At 40.6% G+C, this 22,721-nt stretch overlaps 1 protein-coding gene across 4 annotated transcripts in view; it reads right to left on the reverse strand.

Moving 5' to 3' along the window:
- SNCB (synuclein beta) overlaps positions 1-22,721 on the reverse strand; it is a 73,790-nt gene that overhangs the window by 36,597 nt on the left and 14,472 nt on the right. For all 4 annotated transcript variants that reach the window (XM_018563774.1, XM_018563773.1, XM_018563772.1 and 1 more), the window contains 2 exons: positions 17,743-17,784; positions 14,302-14,420 (listed from right to left, as the gene is read on the reverse strand). In XM_018563774.1, the coding sequence (XP_018419276.1) occupies positions 14,302-14,420; positions 17,743-17,784 (161 nt within the window). The remainder of the gene's footprint in view (positions 1-14,301; positions 14,421-17,742; positions 17,785-22,721) is intronic.

The raw sequence follows: 22,721 nt of genomic DNA on the forward strand, positions 1-22,721 counted from the left end.
GCACCGGCTGCAGCACTCCATTTCTCATCGGATCCCCACTGCCTGTGCCCATACAGGTGGGTGAGAGCAGCGGGGATCCAAGGAGAAGCTGGAGCCTGTGCCGCCCCATTACTACCTGCCGAGCAGTGGCTGTGTTGGCCGCCTGGTGCCCCTGTTGCCAAGGTGCTCTGTGCCAGCCATGGCAACAGGAGTGAGAGGAAACAGCCAGGCCGCCCTCAATCGTTCCATGGTAGCTACAGCCCTGCAGGTCAGATACAGAGGAGAGCAACATTTCATTTTATCTTTAAGGTATATAAAGTTTTATATATATCATTGTTGTTAACCTCATAAATGGCTTGACATTTCTTATACTGTCTATCATGGTGTAATAAAATATTTCACCATCAGAAAGGAACCTTGTGTGACCCTATGATAATGTATGTGTCAGCTACGCTTTTTTTAAAATCTACTGTAGAATAGGAGACAAGGAGTGCATGAATTGTGGCACCCCCAGTCCCCTTCACTGAATGATGGGTTTAATAAGCAGGGAATGGGCTTTAGCTATCAAGCGCACCAAACTCTGCAATATATCAGTTTTTTCACTTACTTTCATCTTATTGATCAGGTGGTAAGGGAATCATTTTTCACTGACAGATATTTTGCTATTTGAATTTCTGCTCATCTACAGATTTAGTATACTCCCATGGGACCTTTTCATACATGTTTCCATTGATTTTTGTTGCAAGCTCAAACTAAGTGATTAATGACTCAGCACACTGAAAAGAACGAGAACAATAGTAAAATTGTTCACTACCGAGTCCTTAAAACGCTGCAGTTCAGAGAGCAGCATTCAAAAATGTTGTTAAACTATTTGATAAACTGGTACTTTGGTGGCTAAAATGAACCTATACATATGTGTGGTCTACCAGTGGAACGCCAGAGTGCCTAGAGGAATGTGCAAAACATTCCAAAACTAAGGATATGAATTGGACGGTTACTATTGACTGTAAACTGTAACAGTACTACTAAATATTATTATTTATATATAACTCATAAATCAGCCTTCTTCCAGATCTTTCAAGACACACATTGTTTTTAAGGAGGGCTTAAGGCCTAATCTAATGACGATCTAATGATATCACCTACAGATGGGGTTACCCCTTCCAACTTATTGACTCACACAAAGGAAAGACAGCAATCTTCAGGGACCTCCCAAATTTCTTTGAAAAAGTGGAGCTCCCTCAAGTGTCACTTCCTCTCTGGCAACTGAAGCCTTCATTACCTCCTGGGAATGGCAGCAACATCACAACAAGAAAGGAGCTCACTCGGAACAATGATCTTCTACTGCAACTTGACTTACTCACATTGTTTCCTTGTTTTTTTGTTTCTTCCCCATGTCTTTTGTATTTGTGTTATGCTCTGGTTATGACTGTTTCAAGGAGGAGGGTACCTTTTCAAATAGTCCATGGCGACCCTTATTCTGCTTAGTTATAACGTACGTGGGTCAAACTCCCCATGCAAAAGATATCAGGTTCTATCTGAAATAGACGGCAAAATGGCCGACATAGTCTTTTTACAAGAAACGCACCTTTCTTATATTTCACCAACTTTACTTTGTGCTAAAAATTATCCTTCATGGTGTTATAGCTCCTCGCCTATTAAACATTCTAAATGTGTCGCCTTTGGTTTTCGGAGATGGGTTCCCTATTAAAATTCTTGGCTGTTTAACTGACCCAGAGGGTCGATATTTGTTCCTACAGTCTTCTATTCATGGTATTGAATAAACGCTTGCTAACCTCTGCTGTCCAAATCATCTACAGGTTTGTTTTTTTTTAAAGACTATTCAGATACTTGAGAATTTTTGGAAAGGCAAACTCATTGTAGCTGGTGACCTTAACTTATGTCTTCATCCAATTGCTGATTCCTCATCTGGTAAAGTAAGAAATCCTATTTCTCATATGAACTCTTCACGTCGGACTCTACATAAGCCTCAATTAATTGATGCCTGGTGGATACTCCACCCAGGAGAACTTGATTATACCTACTATTCTCAAATCCATGACTCTTATTATGGAATCATATTTCCATGATAATATATTAGACAAAGTATCTTCCGCCTCCTTATAGGAAGCTCACAAAGCTCTTCTACATGGTAAATTGATCGCTATAGGGGCCTGCCGTAAGATAGAATGATTGGCGACATTGCCGTCAGTCCTGTATGAGATTCAGCAATTAAAATTGTCTCATAAAACAACTATTGATCTAAATATTCTCAAGGAACATGTAACTAAACGGGAACAGCTTCGTATGATTCTTGAGTCAGATGCCAAGCATGCAGTCAACTTAGTTTCCTGCAAATATTATTACCGGGGATTAAACCAGGTAAACTCGTTGCGAGGGCACTGAAGACCAAACAGTCCGCCACATACATTAAAAAAATTAAATCAATGCCACTAACCCGGTCAATTTATGCCCTTTCTGCTTCGAACCAACCACTATTTCTTATTGTATTACTGTATTATTCGGATTCTGTCATTCTGAAAACTTCCAATAAAATTGAATGTAAAAAAATGTAATCAAAATCTATATTCCACAGCAGCTATAGCGGAAGTGTTCCTTGACTTTTATCAAGACTGATATCAGATCAAAAGCTTTAATGACACTATCTCTACTTCTACTAAGTTAGACAAAATGTCATCTTATCTGCAACGAGCAAATTTACCCATAATCCCCAAAAAAGCATTATCTGCTCTGGATTTGATATTACCCCCATTGAGTTGAAACACGTTGTCAAAACTACACCATTAGGGAAAAGCCCTGGAACTGACGGCTTCAGTTTACTTTATTATAGACAATTTCAAGACATTTTGGCACCGCATTTTTGTTCCTATATAAATTCTATTAATCTTGTGTCTCCCTTGCGTCCCGAATATTTATTGGTTAATATAACAGTTATAGCTAAACCTAACAAGGACCCTTCCTGCTGTGCAAGCTATCATCTAATATCTTTGTTAAATATTGACACAAAACTATATGCTAAAATTCTTGCAAATAGATTGTCTCCCCTGATCCCTTTATGGATACACCCAGACCAAGTTGGGTTTATTCCAGGTAGAGTAGCAAGAAATAGTGCTCTCAAGACTGTTTAACTAATACATTCAACCAAACGTCAGAGGTTCCCAGTACTGCTCTTGTCAACTGACCCAGAAAAGGCTTTTGACAGAGTAGCCTGGGGTTTTCCACTCACCACTTTATCACACTTAGGACTAGGTTCCAGAATGATGTCATAGATTTCGGCACTATACATTAATCCCACGCCCCAAGCTTTCACGCTTTATAACGGAACACGCCAGGGTTATCCACTCTCTGCCTTACTTTTTGCTCTTTCGTTGGAATCCTTCCTGGCCACTGTTCGTCAAAATTCTGATATTCAAGGGATTATTAGTCCTGAAGCTGAATTTAATATAGCAGCATATGCAGATGATGTCTTATTCTATGTATATAACCCAACAACTTCTCTCTCACAAATCTTGAGAGAACTAAAACTTATTGGTGATATGTCTAATTTTAAAATTAATTTGGGCAAATCTGAGATTCTTGATATAACGGTGTCTGAGTCCGAACGACTTGCTCTCCTTCCTCTCTTGGTTTCCTTTATGCTTAACACTGCTAAGTCACTGATACCCAGATATTGGAGGACATCTCGCATATACCCTCAATATCTGACTGGTTTATAGAATTAGACTTTACTAGACTTCTAGAAGAATTGTTGTATTCTATTCAGGATTATTATGCCTCCGTTTATAAAATCTGGGCAAACTGGTTGAACTATAAGGCTTCAGCTTCATACTGTGTTAACTTATTGATCCAATGAATTTTCATTTACTTTTAAATTGTATCATTACATGCAACACATCTTATAGTTCTCACTTATTTAAATAAGTTCTCACTTATTTAACGTATTAATTTAATTTAATCCATGTACTTTATGATAATTTGAATACGTTTGAATACCTTAACCAGAGTTTGTCTTTGTCATTTGTCTTTGTCATTCCCATCTAATTGTCTTCCTTCCCTTTTGTTCCAATCCTTAATATTATTCTTATATTATTGGACATGAGTGTTCTTATGTCATTCATGCCTTTGTCAATAATATTTGAATATCTTTATGTGATTTAGGTTCTGTTGATTCGTTTTTGTTTTTTTTAATCATTCTTTATTTATTTTCGACTTCGATACTATACATACATAAATAAATACAACCATCCATCAACATTACGTCACCAAATGTAAACATACTAATACACATTAAAAAAAACAAAAAAAACCCCATTATTGTCACATTCATAATATCCTGCATCCACCTACTCATTCTAGACACCCCTAGAAAAAAAAACAAGAAAAAAAAACCCAAACGATTCAGTCCCCTCAAATTTTAGATTTCATGTTAAATATCTCGAGTATACAATTCTAGTGTCTAGTATGAAGAGGACAATCCTCCATATAATTTGTGTTGGGGGAGGTAAAAAAAAAAAGAGAAAAAATAATTTATATGGATTTCCCTGGTGTGAAAAATTGTTATAATCCATCAACCCATCTAGTGTCTAGAAAAATCTCCCATGTTAAATTCTTAAACCATGTTCCCCCTTAGGGGTTTATACTATTAGTTCTATAGTTTACTATACACCTTGTGAAGAAAAAAAAAAGGGCGTGAAAAAAAAAAAGGGGAGCCTCCAACTCCAATCCCTTTAAATCATGAATTACCTAAATAACTAGTTAGATATCTTAATCCAGTTCCAGTGACTCCTATAAAAAAAAATGAATAAAACTTTTAAATAAAAAAAAATAATCATATCAATCCTGAGTCATAATCATCATCATAGTTATTTGTTTGCATTAAAACAATGACATTTAAACTGTATAATCTATATTGCCTGCTGAATTTAAGTAAATATAAAGCATTCTAGCTGAACCCTTAGGCATAACTCCCATCCCCACCTTCCTGCTACTATATCTAGGTTACTTTAACAAAAATAAAATAAGCTCTTTTACTTATCTAAATCTGTGCTCATGTGAAGCACTGATTCCCAAGTCTCCTATCATCTTTCTAGCAGAGGAGGAAGATCCTTCTTTAGGTGCCCATGTTGCTGTCTGGGTAACATGGACATGAGGGGTTAGAGGGGTGGCAGGGGTTTCTGCTTTAGATGCAGATGGGCTTTAGCTCTGTTACATTCTGTTATGGAGCCTGGCTCCATTGAATACTGTATTGTTTCAAGACGACATTGACATGCACAAATGATAAGGCAGCACAGACTTCCTAAACTGCTGATCACGTGGTGTGTGACATAAGCAATTCTTCTCTTTCTTAGCCCAGACATGCACACTAATCTCTATTGGCTTATCAATTGGTTCTTCTTTTCCCTGAGCAAACTTGTTTCTGAAGATCTGATTCTGATTGGTGGCTGTTGGCAAATAATTTTAATTCTTAGTAAGAGGACACTGAAAATCAAATCCTACAGGTCTGAAGTCTCTGTCCATGGTTCTTTCTATAAATTAAAGAGTGAGGAATTATGGACGTGGTTCTTTTTTTCAAGAACTAATCTTCAATTTTTGCAACTCTGGTACTTACTACTCCAAATATTTTCAGAAGTATTGAAGCATTGACCACAGGCCCATGGAGATGAGGTGAGTATTGCAGCAATGGAGTTGGCATTTAAAGCATTAGTAAACTGCCAACATATACACATTAGAATAGAGGGGCCAAAGCAGGTGTTTCCCATCATGTGCTAGTATGGGCAACTGACTCAGCAGGCAATCCCCTCCAGTGCTGCAATGTCAGTACTCTCCTCCTCCACCCGTGTTTCCATCTTCTCCTGGTCTTCTTCCACTTTGATTGACTGGGATGATGTAACTCCCGGGCATGCGCATGGGAGTTACTTCTTTACAGCACAGGACCTAGTCAAGTTTGTGCACTGAGCCAAGCATGCAGGGCTTAGCGCACACAAACGCTGAAAGGCACGAAGGCAGCATTTATAACTGCAGAGTCTTTTCTGTTGAAAATCCTACCTATCAGAGTTTTTAGACATTTTACTTTACTTCCATTTTAATGGAAACATGTACTAAGGGCTATGAACCCCCCTCCCATCTTAAAATATAGTAATTGCCTGGCTGTCTCTGACCTTAATACTTCCTTCGGTGACTAACCAAGAAGAAGCAGAGTGAACTCAGAACCCCTGACCTGTATTCTTGCTCCAGGTCAGTGACTCAGAAGGTAATGAAGTCTTTGCAACAACAAAACAGCCAGGTGACCATTATGTTCAAAAGAAGAAGTCAGCAACTTCAACAACTGCATTCTGTGAGGGGAATTTATCTAAATTGGAGCAGACAAAATCTGCAGCAGTTGTGCATGGCAACCAATCAGATTCTATTTTTTATTTTCAAAGCTTATTTGAACAAATTGAAGACAAGTGCTGATTGGTTACTATGGGAAACTGCTCCAGATCCTGTCTGCTCCAGTTGCTCCAGTCTCTTCCTTTTAAAAGACACTAATATTTGGAGTGACCCTTTATTACACAATGATCTTCTATAGCGCATTACATTTGCTAGCACATAGCATAATCCAAGATGTTGCCATTTCATTAGCATTATAATTTTTACTAAGCAACAAAGAATGTGTTTAATGTATATATTTCAAGCTGATTTTACTCCTTGGTTTTTTTTTTGCTTTCATTTTTTTTTTTTTACCTTAACATTGTTACCTACACAGCAGACGCTCATTGTATGTGTGATCTGCATAATATATATCTCTAATTGTTATTCTAATATCACACAAGTGGTACTATTGCTGTGTTTAATTTCCATATGAAACAATTTTCTAAAAATACCATACTGCTGCGAGCCCAAACCGCCTCTGCAGACAAAAAAAAAATTCTAATACATCAGGTAAAACAAATCTGCAGATCTTAAGCAGTGTAGAACCTGCAAACACATCCGTGTTATGAGCATAATCTGCAAGAGTACAGGAGATGGCCACTCAGATATATCTGTGGGTCACATGCACACAAGGATTTACAGGATCAAAAGGGGACCTTGGGTAAGGGGACAAGTTTACTCCCTCCTATCACAATCGCAGTGCTGTACGGTATCTTCTACCAATGCTTGCTCTCATCCTGGCAGCATAAGCCGTGGCCTCATTTTCTCAGCTGTTCTATTTATAAACTAAGCTGGAAGCAGTCCCTTCATTGTCTGAAGAGAGCGTGTATTCCAAGATCTCTTTTCTTACTGTTTACAGAGAGGACTTATACATGGAGTAGATTACCTTCTCACCATCCTTTAATTATGCACAGTGTGCATTCAACGCAAGGTCAGCACCGAAATAGTGTGCTTTCCTTATCTTTGATACAAAAGATCTATTACTACAGTGAATGAATCTGTGACAGGTACATTGCAGGGTCTACTGGGTTTTCTTTTCTAAATCTCACAATCACTGGTTCAACACCCAGTTGATTATTCCCCACTTTTCTGTTTTATGTGTATGTTTTTCCACTACACTAGTTTTTACATTTTGATATATCATTCTAAAACTCAAAGGCAGTGGCGGGGTCCCTTTGTGTTCAACAAACACATATCCACTAAGATAGATAGATAGATTAGATGGATGGATAGATAGATAGATAGATAGATAGATAGATAGATAGATAGATAGATAGATAGATAGATAGATAGATAGATAGATAGATAGATAGATAGATATCCTTTGTGATGTACTGAATGTTCTCAAGGTTCATAATATGCAAGTTGGGGCAGACAGTGAACTGAACACCCATTACATTTCCTATCTATACGGTATCAAGAGGAAATGGAGGATACATTCTGCATCTTCATTAACAACCAGGCAAAATAAGGTCAGCCTGACTCAACTTAGATAATACAAACCAGGAGAATAGTCATGACATATTAAAGATTGACTCACTCTTCTCACCCTCCCTAAAAGTGAGATGTTCTTGGTCTATGTCATAGTGGCCGTTGTTACCAGCACACATCTGGTCAAATGGATCCCTTGGCACAGAGGGCACTTGTCAGGTTTTCACAAATAGTGTGTCTGCCCATCATATGTCTACTGAATAGATGTTTCACAGGTTTCAATCTTGTTTAAGTATGCTACACTATAGGATATAAGGCCCCGTTTACACCAGGGCAGTTCGGTTGCGCAGATTTTCCGCGCTAAACCGCCTACATGAACAATCCCATACATTCCTATGGGAACCGTTCTTGCAAGTGTATGGCTCAGTGCGATCCGAACCGCCTGCCGCCCAAAATGCTCCCTGAGCTACTTTTGTTGCGCTGATCAGCACTTCTTTCAGAAAGATGATGTTGCAAGTACAGAAACCTATCTATTGCACCTGTCAGAAATCCAGTGAGCTCAGTGGCGGAACAATCACCATAGCTACCCAGGCGACCGCTATGGGGCCCGGGGCATAGGGGGGCCTGGCCAGGACATCCCCCTGATGCTGTGCGGGCCGCCTAGGTTCCCTATGGCATCGCAGGCTGCTGGCTGTCACTGGCGGCTGTGAGGAGGAACATGCCACTGTTCAGATCACTGACAACCTGTCAGTGATCTGTGCAGCGGCGGGTTCCTCCTCACAGCTGCTGCTGAGTCAGTGACAGCCAGCAGCTGCGGAGAAGCAGAATGGACCCGGCATCGGCAGCGAAGGAGGAGGCGGGGCCTGGTGATGGAGGAGATGGGGCCCAGCAAAGGAGGAGGAAGAGCCGGAGAGCAATCGGGGCTGACAGGTGAGAGGGTTTGACCAGCCTACCTGAGACCCTGCGGAGCCCACCATATAAAGTCTATGGTGGGCTCTGCAGGGTCACTCTCAGGTGTGTTGTTTGGGATATCAGGTGGGCGTAACTAGAAATCACAGGTCCCCATACAAAATTTTGCCATGGGACCCTGTGATTTCTAGTTACGCCCCTGAGTGAGCTCCTAGTTTACTGTATTCAGCTGCCAACGCTGCCTCTGCTGCACTGAAAATTCTGACAGTGGTGTCAGCTCTGCCAGAGTTTTCTCCTGCTGGACTACAGAATACATCCATCTCTCTATATATATCTCCATGTTCTGTAGCCCAGCAGGGAAGGATTCTGGGAAAGATGACAATGCTGCATACAGGTCCATTATTTCTATGGCTCTGTTTACATCAAAGTGCAGCAAAATGCTATTTGAAGGACTTTGACAAATGCACTGGATAACAATACATAGAAGTGGACAGTGTCATTGTGCTATAGAAGCATTTTGTTTGCTGTTTCACATTCATTTAAATGAATATGTGTTAATAGGATCTTAGTAAATCCTGTAGACCCAGTACTTAACTGTGGTAGCGTTACATACCTTATTGTAATGAACACCTATGACGTAAATGACCACACAAACTTAAAATGATCCATACACATTTCTGCATTGACAAAAGCCGTTTTCTGTAGGGCTGCAACAACTAATCGACATAATCGATTATAATCGATTATTGAAAAAGTTGTCAACTTTTTCAATAATCGATTAATCGGCTTCTGGTTAGTTGGCCCTGTTCACGGCTCCACACACGCTGCACGCCACACCTCCTCCCCACCTCACGCTCGCCGCTGCCAGACCCGCCCGCATCCACGCTCTTCACGCCGCACCTCCTCCCCGCCTCACACTCACCACCCGCCCACATCCACGATCGGCACAGGGACGCTTTCCCACACATGGTGCTCTATAATGTATTGCTGGGATTTGTATTCCTCTATAGCTGATGGTACATTGTGCTGTATATTATACATGGGAATACAAAGCCCAGCAATACATTATATACTGCATGTATAATGTATTGCTGGGATTTGTTGTATTCCTATATAGCTGGTGATATTCTGCACTGCGCTGTATAGAAGACTACAAATCCCAGCAATAATACATTATACAGCGCAATGCAGAATACCACCAGCTATAATGTACTATTGCTGGGATTTGTTGTAGTCCTCTATAGCTGGTGATATTCTGCATTGCGCTGTATAATGTACTATTGCTGGGTTTTGTAGTCCTCTATAGTCGGTGCCATTCTGCATTCATTGCTGTATAATTTTACACTTTCCTTTTCACTATATTGCACACCACACTATTTTTTTTCCACCGCTCCAAGCCTGCTCCTGTGATGGACTACAATCTCAATACAAACTAGTAGTCCATCACTGGAGCCATTTTTTTTATTGTTTATCCGATTAACCGATTAATCGAACTTAATAATCGGCTAACTAATCGATTTTGAAAATAATCGTTAGCTGCAGCTCTAGTTTTCTGCGCTTTTTAGTATCTATAATTGCTTAGTGAATTATAATTTGTTGAAAATGTACATTAAGTATATGAAAATGAACACTCTCATTCACATGTATTACAACAGATGTTGCTATAGTTACAATGAAGACACTGAATGAATAAACAGGTAACAGCCAAGCAACCTATGAAACAGAGATCAGCTGAATATGAATAATCACCATAACCCCTGCTGCTTGCCGTAATCATGGGTATGCAAATCTTTGCAGCATTTATCACTTACAATATTACTCTTCATAGTCTATATGTTATAATATTAGAAAAGAAGGAACTATTTGGGTAATTTATTAAAACTGGAGCAGACAGAATATGGTGACCAATCAGCTTCTCTCTTTCATTTTAAAGTCTGAACAAACAAACTGAAGAGAAAAGGTGATTGGTTGCCCTAGGAAACTGCTCCAGTTTTGATACATTCCCCTGATGTGTACACTCAATGCACATCAACCACATATGTAAGCTGACTGGACACCTAAGAAACACTAACAAAGCTATTTACATGAGAATAAGCAAAATATAAACTAAAATTAAACAAATATTAGAACTATTCGGTGTTAATAATCCTGAAGTTCTTTCACCTACTTTTTGATGTAATAACATTGGATTGACAACTAATATGCAGGCCTAGTCTTGCTGGATGACAACAGATTAAATCACACACCAGCTGCTGTTATCTCCATTAGGACTGTGTCGGTGAGACTCCTGTATCCAGGGGATTTAGGATGGAACTCCATACAAATACACAGTTAACCCCTTAAGGACCCTTTCGCTGCCAAGGCTTTCTTTTTTGTTCTGTTTTGCACACATGTTATAATTCACATTTTAAGCCTGAAAATGACTTAATACCCCCAAACATTATATACAGGTGAAACTCGAATAATTAGAATATCGTGCAAAAGTAATTGCAGTAAGTGCTGCAAAAGGGGCCCAAACCAAGTACTGAGTACATATGCATGCTTGTACTTTTCAGAGGTCCGATATTGTTCTATGTACAATCCTTGTTTTATTGATTGCATGTAATAATCTACTTTTTTGAAGTTGTGGATTTGGGGTTCTTGGGGTTTTCATGAGCTGAAAGCCATAATCATCACAATTATGACAAATCACGGCTTGAATTATCTTGCTTTGCATGTAATGAGTCTATCTCATATATTAGTTTCACCTTTTAAGTTGCATTAGTGAAATAAATGAACTTTGCACGATATTCTAATTATTCGAGTTTCACCTGTATTTCCAGAAACTTTTTATGTTGCATGATATTAGCACAACTTTTTATCAAACCCAAACATTTTGTGAAAAATGCACTTAAGCTAAATTTAGTGCCCCATATTTTTGTAAAATATAAAAGATGAGGTTACAATGAGTCAATAGATACCCAACATGCCGAGGTTAAAAATTGTGTGCGTATGTGAAATGGCGACAAAATTCAGTACCTCAAAAAGTCCATAGACGACGCTTTAGGAGCCCATACAGATAGAAATACTTGTAAATATTGTCCCTAGCATTATTGCTCTCACTCGGGCATGCACGGCGATACCCAACATGTGTTGTGCGATCGTCGTTTTCGTACGTAGGCGCACCCGATGCGTGTTTACGTAAATACGGTGGGGCGGGGGATTTAAATTTTTTAATTTTTTTTACATTTTTAAATTTATTTGATTTAATATTACTTTTTAAAACAGTTTTTTTTTAAACTTTACTTTAATTGCTATCACATGGGTGGCTTACAAGTCCCCCACATTTGATAGCATATTGGTGGTGACAAGTACCCTTTAAGGTGATATTGGGGGTCCAAAAGACCCCTAGTGTCACTTTTCCACTTCAAATAAGCTATTGAAATGCAGCTCACACTTCAATAGCTTATTGCTCGGCTTCAGGAGCCGAGCAATGACAGCTCAGGGACCGGGAAGAGACACAATATGCATCGCTCCCGCTCCCATAGAGGGGGGAGGAGATCGGAGAATGGACGTTCGCCACTCTCCTCCCCAGCTTCCCGCCGACACACCAGATGCCGGTCCCGGGCCCGCAGAAAAGGCAGCGGAGCCCGGAAAACATGGGGTGTAGGGCGGGGGGGGCGGCACTTTACCAACCCGTAGAAGTGATCTGACGGTAGCTGAGCTGCCAGAATCACTTCAATTTTAAAGTTGACAGCTGGCTTTACAATTAAAAAAAGCAGAATCTGTTTAAATGGGCCCGCTGCCAATGACGTACTATGTACGTCACTGGTCGCTAATGGGTTAAAATACATATATGTTTATTGTTCTTTACCTGACCATGGATATATAATTTTGAGTAGCCGTTCTTGTGATACATACGACTCTGCTAGTAAGGAGAATCACCCTGCTACTACCTGCGACGCGTTCAGTTGCTCAGCTGCTGCGAATGCAAACCGCCAATGAATGCTGTGCTGCAGGTCAGCACTCAGCACTTCGCAGCGGAAGTGAATGTGGCTGCAGAGTGCTGAGTGTTACCTGCCTAGTAGAAGAAGGTAGGGACAGAGCACCAGCGGCCATTGAAACTGTGGGCCAGGGGCTGACTGGCAACTTTTAGCCCAGGGGGCAATTACAACCCAGAGGGCCATGGTGCAGCGACTCGGCCCCCCTCCCGCTCTGCCTCTTCCCCGCCTTCTTTCCGCCCGTCTGCCACTTTTGCCATCCATGTAACAGTAGTGTGAATGGTCGGGTGATGTGAGGACTCCTAGTAAGTCCATGAAAGGGGTGACAGGCTGGGGGATGGTGCGCCCTCTCACTGGGCTCCCTATATGGTTCTGGCCTTACTCCGCTCCATGTCCGGGACTTAGACACTCTCACCCACTGTAGACCGCCGCTGGCTGTCCATGCTTTTGGGCTGTGAGCTGTGGGAGGTAAGTGGGAGGGGCCGGACAGTGTCAAAGTCAGTGTTCTACAATTTTTCTCGACCCTATACATTTTTCGAACCCGTCACTGCCGCATTACACATAGGGTTAATCCTTATTGAAAATAAATACCATAAAATACAGACGGAGGAACGTCCAAGAAACATTCGCTGTGCAAATCGCACAACAAATCCTTTATAAATAGACCCTGAAGAGTTTTGTCTCCACATTAATTGTCAGATTATTTTAGTAGTCATATTTTGCAAATAACTGAGATAGGACCCAGGAGAAAATCTAAAATATCGTTTATCATCACAAAGGAAAATATAAGGCTTTCTGAACAGTTTCCATCACTGTAATGGCGTAATGGAGTCATGGCTCCATTTAATACACATAGCTACGGTATGGCTTTATATCCATATTCTTTAAAGGCACAAAAATCCTTTGTGCAGCTAACAGGAAGCAGAGACAGAAAGAGCCAGCATTTGAATAGATATTTCAAGGATTCATTTGCTAGGACTTTTATTTAATAAGGCTAATAACAACATGAAATTGCAGCAATGCATACTAACTAACCAGACATGATTTTTCATTGTTTTGACTACGAGCTGGCTAATTTGTGAAGCCCTATTATTGTTCTCTGCAATCTCTTATTAAATAGGACAGAATTAGTTATATAACAGATAAAAACACTACTTTAGGCTGTTTAGCTGAAATTTTTTCTAACTGCAGTGTACTAGAGGGCAGGCTGTTTTTGTGTGGACAGTAGTGTCCACACTGAAGAGATAACACCACCCACTCCTGGCACTAATCCTTGCGCTCTAGTGCCAAGTGCCATTCACCCTAAAGCCCAGTCCTACCTGCAAGCACAGATTTTGTGTCTGGTTTTGCGTTCTAAGTATCCATAGTATCACAAAACAGCCAAAACCTTGTCCCATGCCAGAGAGCAACAAAATTCCCGACCTGTCTCATGATAACCACGCCAAAGTGTAATAGTCCCTTATCAGGATGGCCAGATCACAATCCACTGCCTGACAATTATTATTATTAATGGCCATGATTTCGTTTCACATGATGGACATTGATATTCACATTAGAGACAATGTCACACCTTTATGTCTGTAGGGAAGTCATCTTTCTTCACTAGGCCAGTGGCGGCAGCAATGTTTCCAGCTCCAGACATGACAGCCCCTCCCAAATGAGATGCCTGCTCTTTGGTCTTTTCTGCCACTGAGAGAAAGAACAGAAAAAAAAGCAAATATTAAAGCTAAATTCCAGGCAGATATAAAAATACAAATCAATTCAGTCCTGCAATAATTAATAAACCAATCAATATATATACAGTATATATCTTTTATGAAGCTAGAACAAGTTATTGAAATTGACCCGATATCAGTGTGTTGCAATCCGCTGTACAGCAGCATTCAGACTGGGAGAGGGAGGGGCAGAACTATGAGTCAATCAGGTGTGCTATATGCAACTATGGTGACAAGGAACATACTGATAGGTGAGGAGAGCAAAGTAAGCAGAAAGATGACTTCTTCAATGTGCTGCTGCTCTTTCACTGCCCAGTCAGAAGTCTGAGGGTGAAGGGAGGACACCACTGTATTTGTTATCTGTAATGGGTGTTATCCACCTAGTCGTGTTGTGAGCAGGCTGTATAAATAAAAAGAAATGGATGGACGAATATATGCAAATTATTTTGCAATTAAAACAACATATAACCTTTCACCTTGATCTTGTTACTCTGCAGTAAACTGAATTAACTGTCCTTTTACTACACTTTTTTCTACATTGCAATTGCTATTCCCGTATTAAATAAGCTTAATATGTTACCACCAAATTTTGCATAGCTAATCCCACATGGTAAAACCAGCATTGGCTGAAAAGGTAAAGAAGTCTGTCAAGTGGTAAGATTGTGGTAGTTGTAACCAGGGTCATCCCTACAATGCTGTTGCCACAGACAGCTTCTTGGGGGGGGGGGGCGACAGGCAGAGCGGCATGACCACTCTGCTGCTCAAAGCTTACAGTGTGCTTGCTGTCCCCTTTCTGGCCACAGCCAAGCTAAGAGATGTGGGGAGATGTGTAAGGGCCATACATGTCTCTCCACCCAGCTCTTCGCAACTTGGGACGCTCTTGTCGGCATGGGTGGGACAGCTTTAGAAATCCGGAGTTGCCATCAATTTAAGTCTCAGTGATGACAGTCAACAGGACAATTAGAGAGGGTGAAATTTTTTTGCTTAAAATGTCTCTTCAGAGGAGATGTCTGTGTCATCGTTTGCTATTTATAATCTATGAGGTGTCAAGCGAGGATTGAAAAAGAAAAAAAAATCGATCTTGAAATTTTAACTAAATAATGTAACGAGGCCTGCAGCAATCCTAAATCTGTAGCTTAATATGTAACAGGGTGACAGCAACATTCTACATTCTTCCTTCCTTTGTTGCTGACTATCTCTAAGTAATATGCTAAAGGGGTTGTTGGAATTTAAAAATGTAAACAAGTTATTTTCACTGAAACCTTTAATTAAAATTACAATTAAAAAAAAGGAAAAAAGTTGTAAATACCAGGACACATGTAAATACTGTACAGTGCTGTGCTGTGTATTGTATGTCTGCCAGTATGTTGCCACAAGGAGACAAGGTGCAAGTAAAGTTCTGTTCTGGAGTGTACAATGTGCACAGTGAAGAAAAAAATGGGGGCGGGGGGGGGAGGGGCAGTTGATGCTTGCTTGTTTCTATGTGACCACTAGCAGGAGAGACAGTGTTCCTTCTGCAGACAAATGACCTAGCCTGTGCATGACTGTGTTACATGAAAGTAACCTGTCACCCTTTTGAACTTTGTTTTAAAAACCATAAATGTCTTTTGTCTTCTTGAATTCCCCCAATATCTATCATTTCCATGGTGTTAAGTCCATACCTCCCAACTGACTCTCATTTGGAGGGACAGTCGTCCATTTGGAACCAAATCCCTCAGTCCCTTTTTCCTCCTCTGCTGTCCCTCTTTTTGGTCTGATGTACGGCTATCTATGAAAAGGTTCTATCAAAAGTGTTGTTCTGCACTAAAACCTTTATCTTATGTCTTCATTATCTTGTTTTCTATTTCAAAAAGCCAGTACAAAGAAAAAGTAATGGTGAAAAGAAAAACAATTTTAGATTTACCCAATCATTTTTGGCATAAAATTTCTTAATGGTCCGCATAAATGGGGATGTGGCGGGGGGTGTATCCATTGCCTAAGTACATTGTGCTGGAAGATGTCTCTTTCTCATTTCAGAAAGATGAGAGGTATGCTAAGTCCCACCCCCCACAACCCCACCCACCGTCCACTGCAATGCACCTTGGTGGCCAACAAGTGAGATCTCATTGAACAAGGGGACAATGGGTGAGCAGGTCCTACAGCCAGGAGGAGAGATTAGATTTGCAGAGGAAGTATCGTATGTCTGGTAGTACCTACACTCATACAGGATGTTTGCTCTTTACAGTTTACAGTTTAAAAGTTTAACAGTTTACAGTTCAAGCTGGAAACTTCATTTTTTAAACCTTGGTGTTGCTTTCTATCAACAGAATGCTAACAGGACCCATCTGGTCTAACAGAAAACAAATAAACTCTGTGTTGCAGAAATCATACATTGCATTGTATTTTACTTTGTTATGATTATGTGTTTATTTCTGTTTTCAAATAATTAAAAAATGAAATGTATACATTTAAGAACAAAGTCAAGTATCAAATATATTTGTTAATTGACATTTGTACTTCATAAATAACATTCTTTGTTTTTCCCGATTTCTAAACTGTAAGAGTCATACATTTATTAAGTTATCTATTATACTGTATGGCATCAATATGATACTGTATAATGGGAGCATGTCAATCGATTGCTTGCACCTTAATATTCTACATACATGTGGTCAGTTATAGGAGGGTTCCCCCTTCACCTCCCCTTGTGGCTTCAAGTATATGTGAACAATTACCTTCTCTTATGTGCTTCCTTTTGGTATGTTAAATATACTATTACTGTATATGTGTTTTGTTATATCTAGGCACACTAAAAACAAAATGATACAAATTGGGGTGGAAGAACAGAATAAAAATATACAGTACTATTATACAGTACTATAAAAATATACAGTACACATATACAGTACCATTACTGTATATGTGCTTTGTTATATCTAGGCACACTAGGAACAAAATGATACAAATTGTGGTCGAAGAACAGAATAAAAAGCAATAACATGTAGTACAGAAACATGAAATATGTTACATATTGTATTCTCTGAATGGAAAACATTGGAAGGCCTGATGTGTACATATTTATCTTCTGCTTTGAAGTTTAGATGTACACATGCAGAAGATGAGCAGTAGCTACTAGTATTAATTGCATTAGCTCAGCCTGGACGATCTCAGTGACCCATTAGCTTTTGATCCTGTTATGATCAGAGCTGGCTTCGGTTGCCGGACTGCCTGAGGTGCCATGTCACACAGATTAACGCTCTGTGGAGCAGCAGCAGCAACAGTGAAGACAAAGCTTGGAATAAAAGGGGGATACTGACCTGAAGTAACTCCTTGTACCACTCCATCTCTGGTTTTGCTTCCTAAAAAAGAGGGAAAAGGGAAATAAGTGATATTTTCTGTGTATGCATAAAAACAACATTATTACAAACAGACATTGCATTTTCATTAAACACAAACAATGCTGTACTAATATTGTTCATAGAAAAAAAAGACCTTATGTCTGAAGATGGTACCTCCACAATAGGTTCATTTGTACAGCGCACTGTTCACTAGAGGGGGAGGGGACTGCACTGCGCATGGTGTATGAAGGGTTCCCATGAGTAAACAGCTGAAATCAAGGCATTGAGCCGTCAGAGGGACATTACACATAATAAATGGTTGATTGGCATGAAATTTAGGCACACGCAGCTTGGTGACTAGTAGGGATGAGCTCAGGTTCGGAAAAAACCTGGTCCCAACCAGAGCACATGGTGCCACATGGCCATATAAGGTTGATATCATTAACCAAATATAGCCACATGACCATATAAGGTCAATGATGTCACAGCAACCCACCATTTTGCTTACATACAGTTGCAGGCAGAGAATGCCCTGGCTATAGTGGATTGGGCCACAGCAGAGATTCCTTCTAGGAAAACAAAAATTCTTAGTTTTGCTTATTTCAGTAGCAGGCTGAGGGCCGTTGGCGCTGTGCACACAGAAGACGTGGGCAGATCCAGGAGAACATGGAGAGTGGTGTCTGCCCAGCTGGCGGAGGAACTGGTACGGTAATGATTGCTGCTAAGGATCTATGTGAGGGAAATTATTTGTCTGCAGGGTGGGGGTCATGTCACCATATTATGAGATTTGTGTGCCCAGCTCGACACTGATTGGCTGGGAAGCCGACTTCCTGGTCAATCAGCATCGAGCTGGCCAAAAGACATGGAGCCAGCTTCCCGGCTTCATGTTCCCTCGCGGCACTGACGGTCAGAGGAAATCTCCCTCTGACCAGAAGTTCCAGTATCGGGAAAGGTATTGGAGCATTTGGGCGAGTATGGATACTCACCCAAATACTCGCTATTGGCACTGATACCGATACTGGTATCGGTATCGGTGCATCCCTAGAAAAAGAGATTGAGGACACAGAGTCCTCAATCTCTTTTTCTGCAGCCTCTGTTATAAATGAACAGGAATCCTCTATACTGAGTGTCCCTGTTCATTTATAACTTGTGGAGATAGTCTGTTTACCATGTCCACAATCATGAATGAACAGGAAGTGGTGTAGATCATTTCCCATTCATTTATAATTGGGGACACAGTAAGCATACTCTGTCCTCAATTATTTACAAACACTCAGTGATCACTGATCGCTGAGTGTTTGTACCTGCTCTCCATCCTGACTCGTTGTCACAGGAGGCTGAGCGAGCGGTGCGGTGAGGAGAGCTCGATCTCCTCTGACAGGTGACTCCTCCCTCACACCGCCGGCCCAGCCTGCTGTGGCAGCTGCTCCGCCCCCACACTGCCGCTTTCCTGATCTGTCACAGGAGGCTGAGCTCTCCTCCTGCACCGCCCCGCTCAACCTCCTGTGACAGATCAGGAAAGCGGCGGTAGGGGGCAGAGACAGCTGTCAGCTGCCCCACACCACCGCTCTCCTAGTCTGTCACAGGAAGCCGAGCAGTGCAGGAGGAGAGATGCCGGCCACTTACAGCGCTCTCCTCTTGTGCACCACTCGGCCTCATGTGACAGTTTCTCTCCGCCTCGCTGGGACACAGAGCAGACGTTAGGGGTCTATGAAAAGCCATAGAAAAATAACAAAACAACACATGTTCCTTTAAGAAAAAGGATTGGTAATTGGTATCATCAAATACCTGAGGGAAAGTACTTGTACTTGGTCTTCAAAAAGTGGTATCAGCACACTCCTAATTAAAACTGAGGCATATCTTGCTTGTGTTTGCCAATCACTTTACCAGTTTAATTAAATTTACATAATACAAGAAGAACAGATTGTTTTATATTATTTAATTACCGCAGTTAGTGGTTGAAGTAGATTCAGTCATTTTCCATCAGGAAATATGTAATTATGTTTTAGTTTTTAGTTCAGAAAGAAAATATACTATTTGCAATTCAACACTCTAGAAAGTATACTTTTTGCAGCATCTAGTATAGAACTTATTTATCAAACTGCCTGAAGAATGACCCATTTAATGGCCCAAAGCAAATTCTCCCTTTTATTCCCTGCACTGGAAAAGAATAATAGTTCCATTGCATTAGAACAACTGACTTCTCCCTCAGAAACTTTAAGCCTTTAAATAAAGGCTTAAAAGAAAACGATGGCCCAACCTTTTTTGGCCATAGTTCTCTTTAGAGTCACAGGAGGACATTTACTATGTCACCCTGTGACCCAAAACCCAGCATATAGCAGGCTATTGCCCGCAATATGCTGACAATGCAGAGCTGCGCTGTGGCCACCCCACCACCTGTGCCTGTCTGCTCCCCATCCATTCCTCCAGGCAGTGCTGAAGAAACAGAGAGGGGAGGGGGGAGAACTGCACGGAGTGGGGACTGACAGTCTCTGCTCTCTGCAGGGAGAAGATCGTGAACTGAGTGATCAGCGGTATGTGATCACTCAGTTCTTGATCAATACAGGCAACGAGTGACAGCTGTATGTCACACGTCAGCTCTATTTATGTGGATGAGTATATTTCACTCAACCCATAATTCTCCTTTAAGATAAACAAGTCCACATGAAGGCATATAGCAGATGCTGTTCAGCCCTACACAGCATCCACTATAAACCTTCATGTGAACTTTTGTTTATCAAACTGTCTGAAGGATGAATCATTTCATGGTCCAAAACCAATTCACCCTTTTATTCCCTGCACTGGAAAAGGAAAATTGTGCTGCCACATCAGCCTTTTGCTGTTATTACACCTTTAGTATATTTCTCAGTTCCCCCTTCTATTTTGCTTCTAGTTAGTACAGTTCCTAGATAGACACTTCCTGTCTCTCACACTGCTGCTTAACTCAGTTTTACTTACCAAGCCGAGACAGGGCTTAGGAGAGTCATTGTTTTCTTACACTTCAAAAGACTGGAAACACATCCTTTTCACTTCACCTATTTGTAATACAGTAGTGGTGTATTCAACTTTTGTGTCTTATTGAAGAGTTAAGATGCCTGTGGATTCTTCCAAGTCAGCAAGTGGCCATATTGTCCACACAGACTGCGTCTAAGGCAGTATGCCATTGACATTTGAAATAGAACAATATCTCAAAAAACACATGTTTGTCTGCACACTAAAAGACAGCTATACAGGCTCTAAGATCTGCTTAGGAAACACTGTTTCTGAAGCAACCAGGATCAGATTGGTGTGTTAGTCATCCATTTGCAACTTCAGAGTTCTTCACTATGTTTAAGGTAAACATATTGTTGCTGGTCTACTATTAGTCTACTCATTACAAACATATACTGGCTCTGAAAACTGTAGGAAGAGTTGCTCACACCATCATCCCACCATTTTAGGCATCAAAAATACAGAAATTAAAGGGCTTACATTTATCATTAAGCCCTTATCGAGTGAAATCAAATACCTAATGACAAAAAAGAGATCTCTGTACCAGAAAATGCAAGTTATGAGTATGACTTTAAAGATTTGACTGCCTACATAATGTAACTGGATAATAATGTCAAAATAATGCTTCCACTGGGGAGAGACCACAAGGAGTCCACAAGGTATAAGAACAGTACACAGGTAATCTTTGTAACAATCCTTGCACTCAAAAAGCTGAACTGGGTTGGGTTGATATTGGTGATTCTCGCTCCAGTAAGAAGCAGAGTTCAGTGTGCGCACTTGTAAATCTATTGTTATTGAATTCAAGATACCCCTTTTATCGATCAAAACTGCGATACCAGCTCTGAGGAGACTTCTTGTGAACAATCAAGTCAATATGAAAGAATCCTCAGTGAAACAAAACTGCAAATTATTACATACAGCAGCAAGCCTAAACTGTCAACAGGTGACTGAAAATTCAATCTACTAATACCGAGGTCCTGCACAACAATACTCAAGTTCATTAGTTCATGGCCTGTGTAACTAGTGACTCCAAATCACTATCTACAGATGCTACAGAGCTGCTTACAGAGGACCAGCTGCAACTAGTCCTGTCAACAGTAAAACTACCTACTACCTAACAACTGCCAAACAGCAACGTCCCTATGAGAGCTTTAAAGACCTTCATTTTAAATTCTTGCAACCAAGTCTTGACCAAAGCTGAATTTCAACTACAGATTCATCCATCAAAACCCATTCTGATACAGCTCCCAGCTCAAGCATCACACCAGGAACCCTGCTAACAGTAAAAAACCTAGGAAGCTCATCAGATTCAATTACACCAGTCATCATGCAAGAACATCCTTTTCTTCAAATGCTGGAAGCAGAGCCTCCTAAAGCTTGACTTGTCAAGAAGTTCCTTCAACCAACTTTAGAGATTATCCTACTTCTACCTCTAACACCCCTACATGTCTTTCCAGGTTTTGAGAAGGGCTTCAAAGACTGTTCACGTTATCATGTCTGCAATGCTGAAGAGTTTATCAGGTGATTTTATTGGAGCTTCACCAACTTCTGCATATATATTTGCATGTCTGTCTCTTTGTGTTTTTAAGGTCCAGAGGCCAAGTCATCCCCGTTCTCAACCTTATTTTGACGTTTATTGCTATTATACCTTTGGTATGTTCCTCCCCCCTCCCCATTTTGCTTCTAGTTAATACATACCCTAAATAGACACTTCCTGCCTCTTACGCTACAGCTTAGTTTAGTTTCACTTTCCAAGCAGAGACAGGGCTTAGGAGAGGCAATGTCTTCTTTTGGTTCATAAGACTAGAAAACATGCTCTGTACTGAACTTATCTGCAATAAAATTTCATTGGGTTCAACCTCAGTGTATTATTGAAGAGTTAGGTTGCCTGAGGATTCTGCAAAGCCAGTACGTGGTCATACTGTATACACAGACTGGGTCTAAGGAGGTATACTGTTGCATATGTT

The sequence above is a fragment of the Nanorana parkeri genome, unplaced genomic scaffold, assembly GCF_000935625.1.
Source record: "Nanorana parkeri isolate BGI_ZX_2015 unplaced genomic scaffold, ASM93562v1 scaffold694, whole genome shotgun sequence".
In the NCBI taxonomy this organism is placed as follows: domain Eukaryota; kingdom Metazoa; phylum Chordata; class Amphibia; order Anura; family Dicroglossidae; genus Nanorana; species Nanorana parkeri.